At 40.6% G+C, this 15,330-nt stretch overlaps 1 protein-coding gene across 1 annotated transcript in view; it reads left to right on the top strand.

Annotated features, from left to right (window-relative positions):
• Positions 1–15,330, top strand: part of MACROD2 (mono-ADP ribosylhydrolase 2) — a gene marked incomplete at its 5' end in the record, with an annotated part of 899,733 nt that overhangs the window by 841,676 nt on the left and 42,727 nt on the right. The window contains 2 exons of the mRNA XM_081997745.1: positions 8,581–8,640; positions 12,085–12,153. Of these exons, the coding sequence (XP_081853871.1) occupies positions 8,581–8,640; positions 12,085–12,153 (129 nt within the window). The remainder of the gene's footprint in view (positions 1–8,580; positions 8,641–12,084; positions 12,154–15,330) is intronic.

The following is a 15,330-nucleotide window of genomic DNA, read 5'->3' as shown; positions in this document are numbered from 1 at the left end:
CATAAATGCCTGATCTTTCTTTTCCTCCAGGAGAAAGATAATCAATCCATGCAGCAAAAGCTGTTTCTGTGCCTCCTGAGGTCTGGATCCTCCTTGCCCTCCCTCGAGGGATAGGAAGACAGAACTGGAGCCTTGCAAGTTGTCTTGCCCCAGTTTTTCTCATAAGCTTCTCCCAAAATGAATGACCAGATTCTTCCTGATAGATTGACAGGTTGTTGGTCTCACACAATCACATTAGCTGAGGCACAATGTATATGTGAGGAGCTGGTCTGTTGGAATTGCTTGTCTGGGGTGAACTTTGCTTTGTGTTCACTTGGTGGGAAGGAGAACAGTTTGATGGATAAGCCAAGCCAGGAAGGTCAAAATGAACACAAATCACCTTTAAGGTAGTTACTAGAGTTGGTTCCTTTGCCTGATGGGGTTATCACATTGTCATCCCCTTGGCTTTCAAGGGCAACAGCAAATGTCTGAAATGTTGCTCAGAGGTGTCAGGAGTCCGAGGCTCACCAGCAGGCTCCTGCCTCGCTCAGTGGACACTTGGTCCGTGAGAGATGTCAGTCTAGCGATTGGAGTACACAGTAAAAACTGAGGCAAAATGGAGTTGCATCTTACCTCAAGTACGCATTGGTTCAGCAGGTTACAGCGATTGGGTAGGATGCTCACCAGGAGGGAGACACCCTGGCTCCTCATCACTTCTCACAAAAAGGTTTTGTCCAATGACAAAAAGTACATAGTCTTGGGACTAGAAAATAAAAATCATTTTACGGCTTAGTCTTTAACTCTGAGATTAAGGTAAGGTTTCCCCTTCCTGTTTCTCCTGTATATATCATGAATTTTGCAGCTCTGCTGCTCACTCCCTAGCTTCATAGAGAGGCATACAGCGTATGCACCCGCAAAAGTCAACAGCGCTTGGCTTGTGCTGCTTTCCTCTGAGGTGGGCTTAATCCTCCCTGGGGCTGGGGGGGTGCGTGCAACAGCTGCTGTGTGTTACCGTTACACAGCGATGTTCAAGGCGTCTTTCCCAACAACACTCTAATACTGTGCAGGCCTGATTGTCTCCCTCTTTAAGGTATGGTTTAATATTAACTACATTCGACTTCTGATTAGTTTTAAAATGTTCCTTGGTTTATAGCAAGCAATTCTTTTATCATTTGAGAAATTGTAGCTACATTTCTTCTTTGCATCCCACAGGGCAGTAATATTCTTCAGTAAATTTCTGTTCCACTCATAATCTACTAAAAATGAACATCTAGATACATAATTATACTTCAAAAACACACACTCATTCAGCCTTAAAAGTGCTACTTCTTATTAAGATAGCTTAGAAGTCATTGTATTCTTTTTGCCATGAAGCCAAACCCTTAAATAAAATTTTAAATTAAGATAAAGTACTACAGAAGAAATTCCCTGGGAAGCGTGTGTATCAAACATGTCTGTGAAATGTTTCACCTTAATGCAGATTGGTTATATTTAAAGTGATGCTATTAACCCCTATCTACTTTGGTTGATAGCTTCTTTTTTCACTTCTGTTTTGAAGTCCACCATCTGTCTTGACTGATTACAGCTCTCAGAATATTGGGTGATCACCTTCCACTTAGCCATAGGGAAAAACAGGATGTTATCTGTATTTTTATTTGTATTTTCTCTCCAAGCAAACCCTTCTTAGAAGATTCTTTTCATTGCTGAAGTGGCTTCTACTGTTTCATTAAATTGCCGTGCAGTGGCTACACAAGACAGCTTTGAAAATGCAGCTCGTTTTGGTCTCCACAGGTGATGTGCAGTCCTGTTGTGTTGACCATTTATCCATTTGGTTTTCTTTTAGCAGGCGAATGTATGTGTGCATAAACTGTCCCAGGCAAACAGCTGCAATTCCTGGTTTCACACTAGATGCTTCAGAGTAGATTTTCTTTCTCCTGAGATGAGCTAAGGTGCAAAATACGAAGTTACTAAAGTGACTAATGCAATGTTGTCAGAGGAGAATTATACACCGTGACAAACCAGCTTACCTGCAGGGGACTCATCTGTCAAGGAATTCATTTCTCATTTCTAACCATGATGTGAAGAACAGTAAACCACCGTGATTGTTCAGGTCCAGTGCAGAAGACAGGGCTAGTCCCTTAATTCTGAAATATTGATGCAAAATAGTGCATGTTTTGGTTCATGCTTTATGCTGTTTTTAACAAGCATGATCTCCTGTGTGGCTTCTCTGTCCATTTGTTCGCTTTGTTACATTGCCACACCACATAATTTTGTGACCTGTATGCAAAAAAATTGAAATAGGTCTCATGCTTTATTTTGGCCATGTCTTGGAAAAGGAGCTGTGCCACAGTCCTTAATGGTGTGCAGTTACCTACTCCCTTAGGCACACCAGGAAAGTATGAATGAATAGTAAACTGATATAGTAACGATAAAATTTGTGATCGTACTGTGCACCTTCATGTATGGGGTCCCTTTCTTCCTCTGTCTCTTAGATAAGACTGCCTGTAGGGCTGGGAGTCAGGGTCCTCCATTCCTCTCTGAGCTCTGCCTCAGCCTGCTCTTCAACGTGCATCAGCTCACATGAGCGATTTCTGTCCACTTTCGTGTACTATAACGGTGATAGTACTCATCCAGCACAGTGAGTGTATTTTTACATCAAAATGCCAATTGTATCTTTGTTCTCTCTATGGGCTGCATATGACATGTAGGGTATGATGTCCATATTCTGGTTAAGTTGGACAGCTCAAGCTTCCAGGAGATGTCTGCTTTCATTTGTTTTGAACAGTCACAGTTGCAATTTGTCAGAAATAGCGATGAGCAGCATCTTTGGCAATGAAATTTTAGATGTCTCTTGCCAAGCACCTGTATTGCGAAGTCTGAGTCACGCTGTATGTCAGACAGAAGAACTACACCTGGTGAAAAACCAGCCTAGCACACCGTTCCCAACAGTGTTATGTATGAAGTGGATTGGGACAAATCTGAGTGCTTTTGTCTTTCCAAGCACCTAATCTGATGCTGTAGCTGTTGTCCCCGGGTTCTTCCCAGGCCAGGAAAGGTGTAATGAAGCTGAGTGAGTTACTCTGTGATCCAGGGAGGAGTGGGAAGCAAGGGGAACACGCCTGGTGACTTCAGTGGGCTTTAGATTACGCTCCTACGTTTCTCAGGACATTAAATAGGTGAAATACAATAGTGTTATTTTTAACCTCTGACACAATCTCCATGAGCTACAGTTTTCTCATTCTTTTCCCACACTGCTTGACAATTCTTGACAAAATGCTCATGAAAATGAAAACCTGTTATTTATTACGCTGACAACTTCACTAGGCTAGGTGCGTTGACAGTAGTGCGTTCAGGTCTGCATCTGCAGTGAGGTAAATTTTTGAAGCAGCGCAGAGGGAAGAAGTCTCATAACTCCATTAAACAATTACTGCAGATAACTCTTTACTAACCCTTCTTAAAATTTACCCCAAAGGGGTTATATACAAGTAGTGATTAAAACTGACCTAAATCATAATTTAATTAGAAGAAATTAAAATGCAAACTGAAAGTGTTCAGGAACCTCAGGCCAACACCCTAATGATTCATTTTAATGCATTTGTAGTTCTACAGTAGTAGCCTTTGTGTTTATGTGCCGCTTGTTTTACGTCTGACATCGTTTTGCCACTGGAACAGTCTGAAAATGATTGCAGGCTGTATGATCTTCAGCGTATACATAGATATAAGTGTGCTTTCTTCTCACATTTTGGGACTTTCACTGAAGTCAGCATATCTCTTCATGTGTGCAGAATGTAACAGCTGTAAGATCAAGGCCTGTATTTTTAATTTTCTCATTAATTAGTTTCTCTCTTATCCTAGAAAGACCTTCATATCATTAGTACGATTACCATGGCAGTATTTTTGTACTGTAAAAATGATGATTCCAAACTGGCATCCTTTATCTGCCAGATCTTGGATTGTATTTGCATTTCTCATAGAAGCGTGGCCCAGCTTGAAGAGACATTCACAGGCCTGACCATGGGAGGGATGCACAGTCGCCGGCCACCGGCAGAACCAGAGGATGCACCCAGCCGTGCGTGGCCAGAGCCATGCGGGGATGGAACAGGGGCAAAGCTGGTGCTCGGGGATGTGGTACATACACAGATATGCGAGAGTGGCAAACAGGGTTGGAGCCTGAGGCGTTGCCCCTCGGTCTCTCTTATTTCTGCTCCGGGAAGGAGGAGGTTGTTTGAAGGAACCTTACGCTGACTGTTAACACACCGTGGATGATACAAGTACAGCTTTCTCAGTAGTGAAAACAATTTTATTATTGATGTCATCTGTGTTGGAGGGGTAGAAGTAGACTGGTTTGTACTGGCTATGCAAAATTTCTTCCTTTAACTAAAAATTACCTGCAAGTCTGTTTTCTTCTGGAAAATATCTTTTTTGCACCAGTTTTTGAGACACTGACTTTAGCCTCAGCTCTAAGTACATCGCTGGCTGCTTGTGAAGAAAGGTACTGCTGAAGAGGAGTAGGTGTATGAGCGAACCTGGCACTTACTCAGCTCTGAAATGAGAAGAGCCAAGAGGCCAGCCAGGCTATTAATATTTTTTTACTTGCCACGTTTGTCGCAAGAACGGTGAAAGATGTAAAAAGCCACATAGCTCCAGGCTGTCGCAGAGAAAATGGGAAGAATACTACAACCTGCTCTGGTGCTGCTGCTTGAGAGTTTGTCCTCTGGACTTTCATAGGGATCTTGTCCCAGCCCTCTCCCATCTGACTGCTGGCTTACTATTTGTCATATCATCTGCTTCATTTTGGGGCTGCTACTGCAGCTGGCACGTCCCTGTGCGTGCTAAATACCTCTCCTTAACATTAAGTGGGCGGGCACTCGCAGAGTATCTGGTTTTCTAGTTTAGTTAGAAGTGCTGCTTGCTCTGCCAGCTTGCTGAGTGTGCTGATTGATCACTGTTTAGCCTGTTTTCTACGAAATATAAATGAGGGTACGTGTCATGGGGGAGGGTGGTGTTTCGTGCTGATCTCAAAGAAAAAGGCCAAGAGGAGAGAGCAAGCGCCTATCAGGCAGTAGTCAGCTTGGCAAGGGAAAGCAAAATATATGGCCAGAGGTAGGTATTTTAGTGTCCAATGTGCTTATTTTGTTTGCATGGTGCTACTGTAATTCTCAAACTCCTGTTTTTTCAACTGACTGCCATGCTGGGGAAAAGAAACAGATGTTCCTATTTGTCTTTTGATGTGGCTCAAAATCATTTACATTTGCTGGCCTAAAATGACACGACATGTCATTCGCCACTTTTTCTATCTCCTTTGGAGTGAGTGACAGATTGCTGTTCAATTACTAGTATAATAGAAAAGCAGATATTGTGAGGACAGCTTTCACCTAAAGGAAATGCAATTGCCAGTTGCTGCAGTAGCGGAAAGAGAAGGATGGCAGATACTGTAGAAGCCGTCCAGTGGAAAAGATATTTTTATTATTATTAACGTCATGGGGAAGACTCAAGGGGAATGCACTGCGTCTGGCTTTACTGCCTGGAGAAAAAGAGAGCCGGGGGTGAATAAAAATATCATGAAAAACTGGCTTGCTACTCTTGTAAAATATATTTTCAGCTCTTTGCCTTGAGCGTGTGCTGCTTAAAGCCTTCCCATTTGTTCTGCACCCAGCTCCAATGGAGAGCAGTAATTACAGACTCTTCATCAGTAGAAGACACTCGGTGAGAGGCTCATTAGAAAGGTTTTTAAAAAATGGGAAAAAACTGTTTGTCAGACACTTTGGGATTAGTCACTTCTCCACCCTACAGTTTGCTTTCTCATCGATGTATTTGTACTCTGCTTCCTTCCTTTCTCCTGAGATGAAGAGATTTTCCAGGCCAAGCAGAGCTTAACCCTTCCTTCTGCAAGTCATTTACTTGAGGATCACTTGTCCACTCTTAATTTTTTAGCATTTCCTTCTCTCTAATTCTATCGAAGTCACTTCATATGCACAACAGGTACTTTATGCTGATCGAGATTCATTTTCGTGTCACGATCCCGTCAGTCTGTTGGACTGGGTCAGAGTACAAGAGGTGAAGCTTCTGTTTAAAGTCTTTTACATTTTTCTTTCTAAAGGAACAAAATGAAGTGTTAGATGGAAAAGATGTTGAGAATCTAATATATAGTGCGGTAATTATCATTCTATTGTACCAGTTTTAAACAGTGACTCTCCAGTGAAACAACAGACTTGGGGTCAACAAAACATACTGATTGAATATGTGCTTTATGTGATAATCTGGTGAACCAGATGATCATTAAACTTTTTGTAGTTTAAGTTTGCTCTGTGTACATGACTTTAACAAGAGATGTAGTCCCTTGGCTATAAACTTGAATGAGTCCTTGAAATACCTGGTTTTAGCCAAATAACTCATGATTATAGTCATATTCGTTATAATGGCTGTAGAAACAAGTATCGTCCGGAAATGTAGTTTTACATTGTGAATGCAGCAAGGTAATTGCTGAAATGATTTTTCAGTGATACATCGGTAGTTACCATTTATGCCTGACGTGCTTTTTCTGAATGTAAAGTCTTTCTGTGCAAAGCGAAACGTGTTGCATGTGGCCATAATTAAACACTTTATGCTTTGGCACCGCTTGTTTTGCAGTGATGCAATATTCTCTTTGGATCTGACGTAATGGTGAAGATTTTTCAGTGTCACTGCACTGTTGTGTTACCGGATTGTCTTGAACATCCTTTCTGCAGCTCTTGAGCTAGGTGACTTTATCCCTTTGAAACGCATCCTGGTGATGTAAAGGATTTTTTTTCTTTATTTCTTAACTGCTTGCTGCAAACCTTGCGAAGTCCCAAGCCTATGTTTTAAAAGGAAAGGGGAGAGGGGAGAGAAAAGTTTATCTTCTAGTACAGCTAACTTTCTATTTTGCATGCTGTCCTCCTATTGCGTGCGGACAGGCAAAACACTGATTTTGAAAATAATACTGTTTGATTTCAAGCAGGGAAAGGAAAAACCCAGCTGGTTTTATCAAGCCATTTTGGTCATCCATGTAATGCAATTTTTTACAGGTTAGAGCTCACTAATGTGCTAAGAAATCATACAGCTAGTCATCCATTAAGGCTGGTTAAAATGGTACAAAGAGTTTCCAAGCAGGCAGGAGGCCCGAGTCCCTGCTGACGGCCATCAGCCGCTCCCTGCCCACCTCTCCCCTCTCAGGTGGGGTGTCAAACTCCTCCTCCATCTCCTCTCCTCCTGAGAGCAGCTCTGTGCAGGGTCAGCCTGGAAATACTTCTCCGCTAGTCCCATCTGCTGGACGCCAGGATGTATTGCCTTGCTGGAAAGCGGGAGAATGTCGCACCTCAGCCTTTAAATATTAGTCGAATGCGGCGTGCCACCAGATGTACGTTTGCTTTTGAAAAACACGCGCTTTCTCTGTTTTTCTTCCATCCACCTAATTGTGTTTGGGCTACTGCTGTTCTCTTCAACAGACTCTGTGTGTTAAGTAAAAGCAAGGTGGTGGCGTGAGGAGCTTTAACCGTGTTGCTTTAGAGAAGCTGTAATCGGAAAAACCCAGGAACCAGAAAAGAGCACTGCAAAAAATATGTGTATCATTATCGAGCCATTTACAGGCCTGGGAATGAATTTCCTTTCTCCCAGTATATATGCTCAGCAGTCATTTTTTCAAATGCCTCATTAAGGCTGGTACTCAGCTGTTTTCGCCGTCTCTCTCGCCATGCTGGAAAAGAGGGAGCGTAGCCATCACCTCTGATCCAGCATGCTGCACTGCAGCCTCTAATATTATTATGAAGCTAAAAGAGCCTTCTCCATCGTTGAAAATACAGACTTCCTGATATATTTCTAATTGGGCCAAGCAAAGGTTAAGAGAGCTTGATCTTGTGTCCATAAGACGTTCCCCAGGGTATTACTTTTCTCAGTGGTAACTCACTGTTGGGTACCTGCCTTCCAAAAGAGAGCTGGAGGGAAGAAAATGGATAATGAATGCAAATGCAAAGTAGCGGAGAATATTGGGAATGAATGCAAATGTAAAAAGGGGAAAAAATGCATTCAATCCTAGCAGTCTTACTTTGGGGGTTTTTGCTCTCTTCTTTGCAGTCATTTGTGATGTGTTTTTATACTTCATGCTAAGTGGCGTTGTGCCTTTTGCTTTAAAATAAAATTTGGGCGATTCTCCCCCTCCTATTCTCACCTTCTGTAGGCACTAAAGTAGGTTCTGCAAGTTGGAAACACAGCCACTTCAAGGATCGTGTGGAAATGTTACTGGAGAAAAAAAATCTGTATAAAATAGATAGACTAACTATTGCCGACATTGTTTAGGGAAACGTACCTTTATTTGGTATACAGATATTTCCAGTGTGCCTGTTGAGAGAAATTCTTTAATCTAACCCTCTTTCCTCGGCTTGAGATGTGAAAATGTGACTGTTTTAAATGTAACTTGTTATGTTTGCAGGTTTTTTTCAGTTTACCTTTATATTTCTCCCCTCTTAACACGGTGCTTTGCTGTAAATTAGCAGTTTGTGCTGAATTGGTTGTAATTAATACTGCTGCTGCTGTTACCAATAAAAAGATATTCCGTAAACAATTTTTATGTGTTTTTCTCAATAGGTGGTAACGGCACAGAGAAGAAAAACACTGAAGAAACCGAGGCCCAGAGCCGAGAAGCAGGTTTGTGCTGAGTTCCTTAAAGCACTTTCTTAGGCTTTATCCACTTTGGTCAACAATAACTTTAGTCGATGCTATTGAAGGCGAGTGTTTGTACGTTTTTACCAGATTAGCTCAGGTCTTGAGCAATTCTCCCATCAGAGACTGCAACTCCATTCATTATGAATGAATATATTGCAATGCAGGAATGCAGACTTCCCTCCTTAACTTAGCAGCTCTACATTCTCCCTTTAAGGTGGACTACTTGGAGGACTACTATCCTCAAACTAGTAAGAAATAATTTTCCCTCTGTCTGCAACAGAGCAGCCCGCTGCATAGACTAGAAATGGGGGGAAATGAAATATGGAGGAGGAGGAAGCTGGCTTCTTCTGATTAAAACTGTACTTCTGAAGATTTTGAAGGGTATTTTCAAGTTTTAATAAACTGTCTACACAAGTCTCAGGGGTTATGAAGATTTAAATCCATACAGAAAGATATTGCCTATACTGCGAACGAATGTCAGAGTTCACGAGCAGTGGGTTTTGCAGATGGCGTGCTTATAAATTATAGTGAGATCAGTATTTTAAAATACAATGTCACGCTGTGTTCACAGTAGATTTTCTATTATTTTTTTCTGTTTATAGTTGTATTTTTAATCCTACCCAACGCTGTTCAATGCAAAAGACAACTAGAGTTAATCAGTTATCAGAAGAGCTGAAGCAACAATCAAAATGTCTGTAAATCCCCTTATTTCCTAAGGATTTCTTTTAGTGCAGTACTACATGTAACACAATGCTTTCTCATTTGGTTGGTTTTTTCTCATTGTCATGCAGGATGTTGCCTTCACATACTTAATTCAGAGAGCATGAAGCAGTTGTATTCAGAACTTTTTTTTTTTTTTCTATTTATTACATCAGATTCGAAGATTGTTTTCAATATGTGGAAGATTGAGCTGAAGAAGGCCAGCCAGTAAATGCAGCAAAAAAATTTAGAAGGCCTAGATTCTTGACTTACCTGGTTTGCTTACTGCATTTTGGCTGTTTCCAGATAAGGAATTAATTTGATGAGGGTCCTTCTTTTTGTCCTTTGCATTGGGCACTGTGTACGTGGAAGTGTAGCATGTCTCCCTGCACTCCACAGGTCAGTCTTCTGCAACTAGGTGTTAACAGCTGATGCTGACCGCAAGTGCTTGAAGTCCTTCTGTGTTTCATGTCCTCTTTATCACCACTTCTTTATGTTCTCGCATGGGGCAAGCAGTGGGAGGTGAAGCCATAGGCACACAGTATTACAGAATAAAAAAGATTCCCATGGACCTCGGCAAACTTTGGACCTAGGCTCTTTATCCTCCCCAAGATAAGCATGCAGTGGTATTTTGTAAGTGTCGGAGGACAACCATGTTTCCTTGCCTGGGGTTTTTCACATTTATGCTAGTCGTATTTTAGGCAAACGAAGGGGACTAGGGAGAAGGGAGGAATGAGTTGCTCTGAATCTAGACTCTGTTTTGAATCTCTGACTAGGCAGGGGCATACCTTTGCCCAAGCAATATTGAGCTTTTAGCCATACCAAGTACTGCTTGGCTGCTAGCTTGCCGAAGAGCTGGTACTGCCAGGAGCTCCTAGCTCCAGCTGCAGAGGTTCCTGTTAAAGCCAGCTATACTGCTGTGTACAGATGCCAAATACAGCCCCTTGTGCTTGTCAGCTATATTTACTCTGATGGGGTGCATATTTCCTCGGTATTTCGATTTGCAGAACAGTTCGATTGAATGAGATATATTTAATTTTTCCCAAGAGGATTAAGGAATATGTACCTCTCTAAATTATTGCTTTGCTACTGGAGGTGTCTTAAATGCATTGTGTTTTTCCCCAAACCGTCATTATGACTTGTTACGTTACAAGCTGTCAGAGCAGGTTTGTCAGAGCTGTGATGTACATTCTTTCGCTATCTTGTATTGGTAGTCATGTTTTGTTACTCTCATGAAGAGCGCTCAAGAAAAGATACAGACATTTTAGGTCCCAGATCCAGAAAATGTCATACTTCAGGAACGTGTTTTAGATACATGCCTACAGACAGCGTTGTGCCTGCACGTAGTCCATGAATCAGCTCCTCGGCCACAGGCACAGGGTGTTACAGGAAAAAAAAGTATTTGGCTTAACGTTTATGCCTACTGGTTCACGTAGTAACAAGATCAGAGGTGTACAATCATCTTGAGTTCGTTACATTCAGCTAAAGAGTTGCTGCTGCTTTTCACTCATTGTGGAGACGAAACTTTATCAGGAGCTTTTAGATTGCTGCTTCTGTGCCCTTTCTTGGCAGTAGGAAATGACCTGATTTTCTAAGATACGCAGTTGTATGCCTAAAACATTTCTAATCGCCATGAATGATCACTGTAAGGAGCAATCCCATTAAATGTTAAAGTTCTTATTTGTATTTTCTAAACTAAAAGGCATAACCATCACCTGAGTGTGGCAAATCATGCATCTTATACTTTGATATTGTGAAACAAAACGTAGGAGAAAAAAATAGATGCTGTATTCTTACCCAGGCCATTACATAAAGATTTATATATTCTTATTATACAGTAGTGAAAAAGCCAGTTATAGTGTACGAAGACTAGCCTGACTTTTTTCAGCTATTACTGTGTGGTTTTTTTAAAGTCTGGCCTCCAGTCTATCATCAGTGAACTTCACAGCTAGCATGTTGAAAAAACAAAATGGCAGGTGGTTCAGGGTTCTTGTTTCAAGCTAGTTAAAAATACCTAGCGACTATATTAGGAAAAAAAATTTGTCAGAATCATCAGAGGCAAGTCTTCTGAAAGAAATGAAAGTCTAGAAATGAAATCAAAGGCTTATAAAAGTTTTAGAGCTATAAAAGTTGCCAAGAAAAAGCAACAGCGAAAGTTAAAAAATTCTATTAAATTCAGGTGCTAGTTTTATCTATTAACTACAACCATTTTACCTGCATCCTCTACCATTAAAAAACTCCAAGCTGCAGATTTTCAGGGACTTGCTAAATTTCAGGCCTGATTTACGAAAGCTTCTATTTTCAGGAAAGCATTTGCATGTAATCATTTTGATTCCAATGGGATTCGTGGACATGATTAAATTTAAGAATGGCTTAATTGTTTTTTTTCTCAAAATAGATGGATTAAATGAAAAAAGGAATCTCAAAGCAAATAGCAAAACCAGCCTACTTGTGAAAATGATAGCTGTTCCTCTCTCTGTATTATGAGAAATTGAAATATAGACTTGATCTGGCAGTATTGTAATGTAAGTTTACCCCTGACTTAGGGAAGACAATCAGACCTGTAATGGCCGGTGAATGCAATGTGAATGGATGAAAGCCCAGTAAATCAAATTCAGGCCTAGTATCTTGCCTCAATAAGGCATGACGCTTTTTTTTTTCAGTAAAGCGGTTCATCAGTTTGCTGTCTAATGAATAACTTCTCTTTCATTTCCTTGGCTCTTATAGATGAGACAAAACCTTCAGCTGTAGCTAGCCTATCATCATCAGAAGAAACAGAGCTGAGTGAGGATAAAGGTACAGATTGTAAATTGTGTTTCAAAATATCCAGTCCCAAGAGGACGTTTCGTAAACCCTTATTTTCCTTTGTCTGGAAATTGCCAAGATCACAGTTAAACAATGCAGAAATAGGTAAATGCTCAGATTTTCATTTACAAAAGTCTTTGTAATGAAGTACTTGGCACCAGCTGTTGTGCTGGTAGGAGAGATGCTGTGAATTCTTAAGTCCCCTTGTTATAGAGGTAATACTAAAGTATCATACATGACATATCAGAAATAAGCCCAAAGCTTGGACTCGCTGGGGCGACTCACTGGCGTAAAGTTAAGCTTGCACGTCTATTTTCGCAATATTAGCTCCCTATTAGCTCCTCTCCTGATGGGGAAAAAAGAAAAACACAATAGCTATAAACACATCAAGAGGAGACAGGAGGAGATGAAGTCATAATTGAGAGGGAGAAAGTAATGTTTATCTTGTACAGACTGTGCTGGGCACTCAGATCATTTAGTTTGTGATAAATATTTAAAAGTGTCACGGGGCCAAATGACAGGGAGTTTAGGAAACAAGAAAGAGAGATGATCTAATTTAAATGTTTCAAGCTGAGATTATTCCTGTGGAGTTGTTGGTTTACAGATAGGAACCAGTGCACAGACGTACTGTTTTTGGTACTCTTATGATATCACACTATTAATTGCTTGTGCCGGTCTATGGTTTTTGGCATTTTTGTGGGGGTACGTCAGGAAAAAGCCTGGGTGATTTATAAAATGTTCGCTACTGGTAATTCAAAACAGGAGTTTTGCTATCTATAATAAATACAGTCCATCAGTACAGCTTTCAAGAAAGACTAATAGAAAATTTTAATGCATTTTTCTGAGATAACATAGTTATTAACATCCATTAACTTATTTATTTTAAAGGATTTAATGTTTAATTCAGCATCACTGCTTGACACTCTTCTCATTTTTCTAGATAAGTGTGACGGGGTGTGAGATCTTGCCCTTTTGTTCCAAAAGACACATGGTAGAGAGCCCACATACTTACCTGATTAGGAGTTCAAAGCCTTGTGCAGGATGATTTAAGTGCTCTCTTAACTGATTGATTGATCCTGCAGGGGAAAAAAAAGCTGCAAACCCTTGCTGGAGCACTGGCTTTTGCTTTTGATTTCTTCACAGATTAAGGTCGTGGCAAGGCTAGTAGAAGGCAAAATAGCGATAGATTCAGCCTCAGCATAGTTCCTGATTGCCTGTCATTCATTTCTTCCCCCCCCCCCGGCCCCGACATTTGACCTGTTTATGTATGCTGTATCTATAAGATCCCCATCAGATGTGTTTTTTTATGTTTCATAACGTGAGGGTCACGGTGAGGCTTTGGGTTTGGATTTTTTTTTTTCCCCTCTTTTTTCTGTCAGCAGTCTTACTGAAGATCCCAACGTTTTGGTACTGCTTTGAGTGTTTGTTTCTGACTGTGAAGCCAGTGTGGTCTTCTACACTTTCCAGTGACCAACTCAATGTGTAACCGCTGCAGTTTTTTGACCCATTGCAAGTTGTCGTTTCTCAGGAAAGTAGCCGTCTTGGTGCTGTATGTCTCACTTTTCCTATAATATCCTAAGACTATGGTGTTTTCCTCACTTTTCTTGAAAGGTTGACAGAACAGATAGTGCCCTGAGAAATCCGAAGGGTGGTTTCTCTTTGATGTTCTACCTCTCCTCAAAATTAAGATGAAAAACATCTGGTAGAGAAAAAGGAGCAAGACAAACTCTCCTCCATATATTTGGTTTTTAAAGTTGTACAAGTAGAAAAAAGGAACGGTGGGGAAAAGAACATGTTTTGGGATTTGCTTGCTAGTTTTTTAAACGTAACCAAGACTTTTGAATGATAAGGCCACTGCCTCCACCAGGCCATGGTTTTAATCCTTATTTCCCTTAGTAGATTTTTCCACTTTTCAGATTTCAGATTTTGAGTTGTTTTAAAATGAATACTAGTGTTACACAAAATGTGCTGGCGCTTGGGAAATGGCACTTTTACAAAATCCTGGCATTTCTGAAAACACCTGCTGCTCCCAAAATAAATTTCAGCCTTCAAATTGTTTGCCCACTGAGTTAACACAGCTAAAACCTGCCAGGTTCTGGAACATACTCATTTCTGTAGTTTATCTTCAACTAAATGAACTGGATGTAAAGCATTTAAAGAAATTATGTTTTTCCAGTCCTTCTATCTAATTACTGTGAAAGGAGATTTGTGGCAAGTAAGTCTAGCCAGCAAATAAGTCTAGCCTGCATATTCCCAAAATGCATAGTTTAAACCACTCAGAATAGGAGGTTTCCAAGCCTACTATGGATGTATAGCAGTCTTTCAAATGTCAGTTCTGGTAAGTGCACCAAAACAAGTATTTTGACTCCAATTAGAGTTGACTAGTAGTTTTTCTGCTTATTTTTTTCTCATGTTTCTTGGATTAGAATATAGCAAACACATTGAAATAGTTATTTATTACTCTAAAATGTGGTATTCAACACATGGCACATGTATCTCTGCTACCGTGAAGTTCTACTATTTTTGTCTTACCCTACTCATTTTTATCATTTTTTTTTTTTTTTTAAGGAAAAGGGGAAGGATGGGAACGTGAAGAGGAATGTTTTGTGATAAATGTGTGGAGCAGTGCAGGAATCATGTTTTGAGGGGCTCCGATTAAAATGAAATGATACTGCGAGATTACAAATCTCATATTAATGTGAAAGTGTATCTCTTCTGTTATTCACAGTAGAAGAGACACTGCCCAGAAAAACAAGTCCACATGGGGCCAGTTTGCATGTGGCCTTTGATCGGACTGAATTTTTTGAGTGCTCTGTCCGTCCTCAGAAAAATAAAAAAGCAGAACAGTCATATTCCAAGAATATCAAGATGTTTGATGTTATGCTGCGGAGGTATCCTCTCATTCCAGTCCGTGCCAAGTTCCACCGTCTGGAAATACCGCAAAGAAATGTTGCAATTTTACCCTTGAAAACTTGCATACATAACGCTTAGCTCTTGTGGGGAGAGCTGACATCTCTAGGCAGCACCTTTGTAGCGCTTCATTACTGTGCATATGGAAGTAGATCCTTTATACACAGCAAATTTCAAGTTAGAGATGCTTCTCTTTATGAAGTGTAAGGGCAGAACAAAGCGACTGAAGTCATTAATGTTTGTGCAGCAGATAAAACA

The sequence above is a fragment of the Phaethon aethereus genome (assembly GCF_964289735.1).
Source record: "Phaethon aethereus genome assembly, chromosome: 3".
NCBI classification, from domain to species: Eukaryota; Metazoa; Chordata; class Aves; order Phaethontiformes; family Phaethontidae; genus Phaethon; species Phaethon aethereus.
This window is presented reverse-complemented; position numbering and strand designations above follow the sequence as displayed.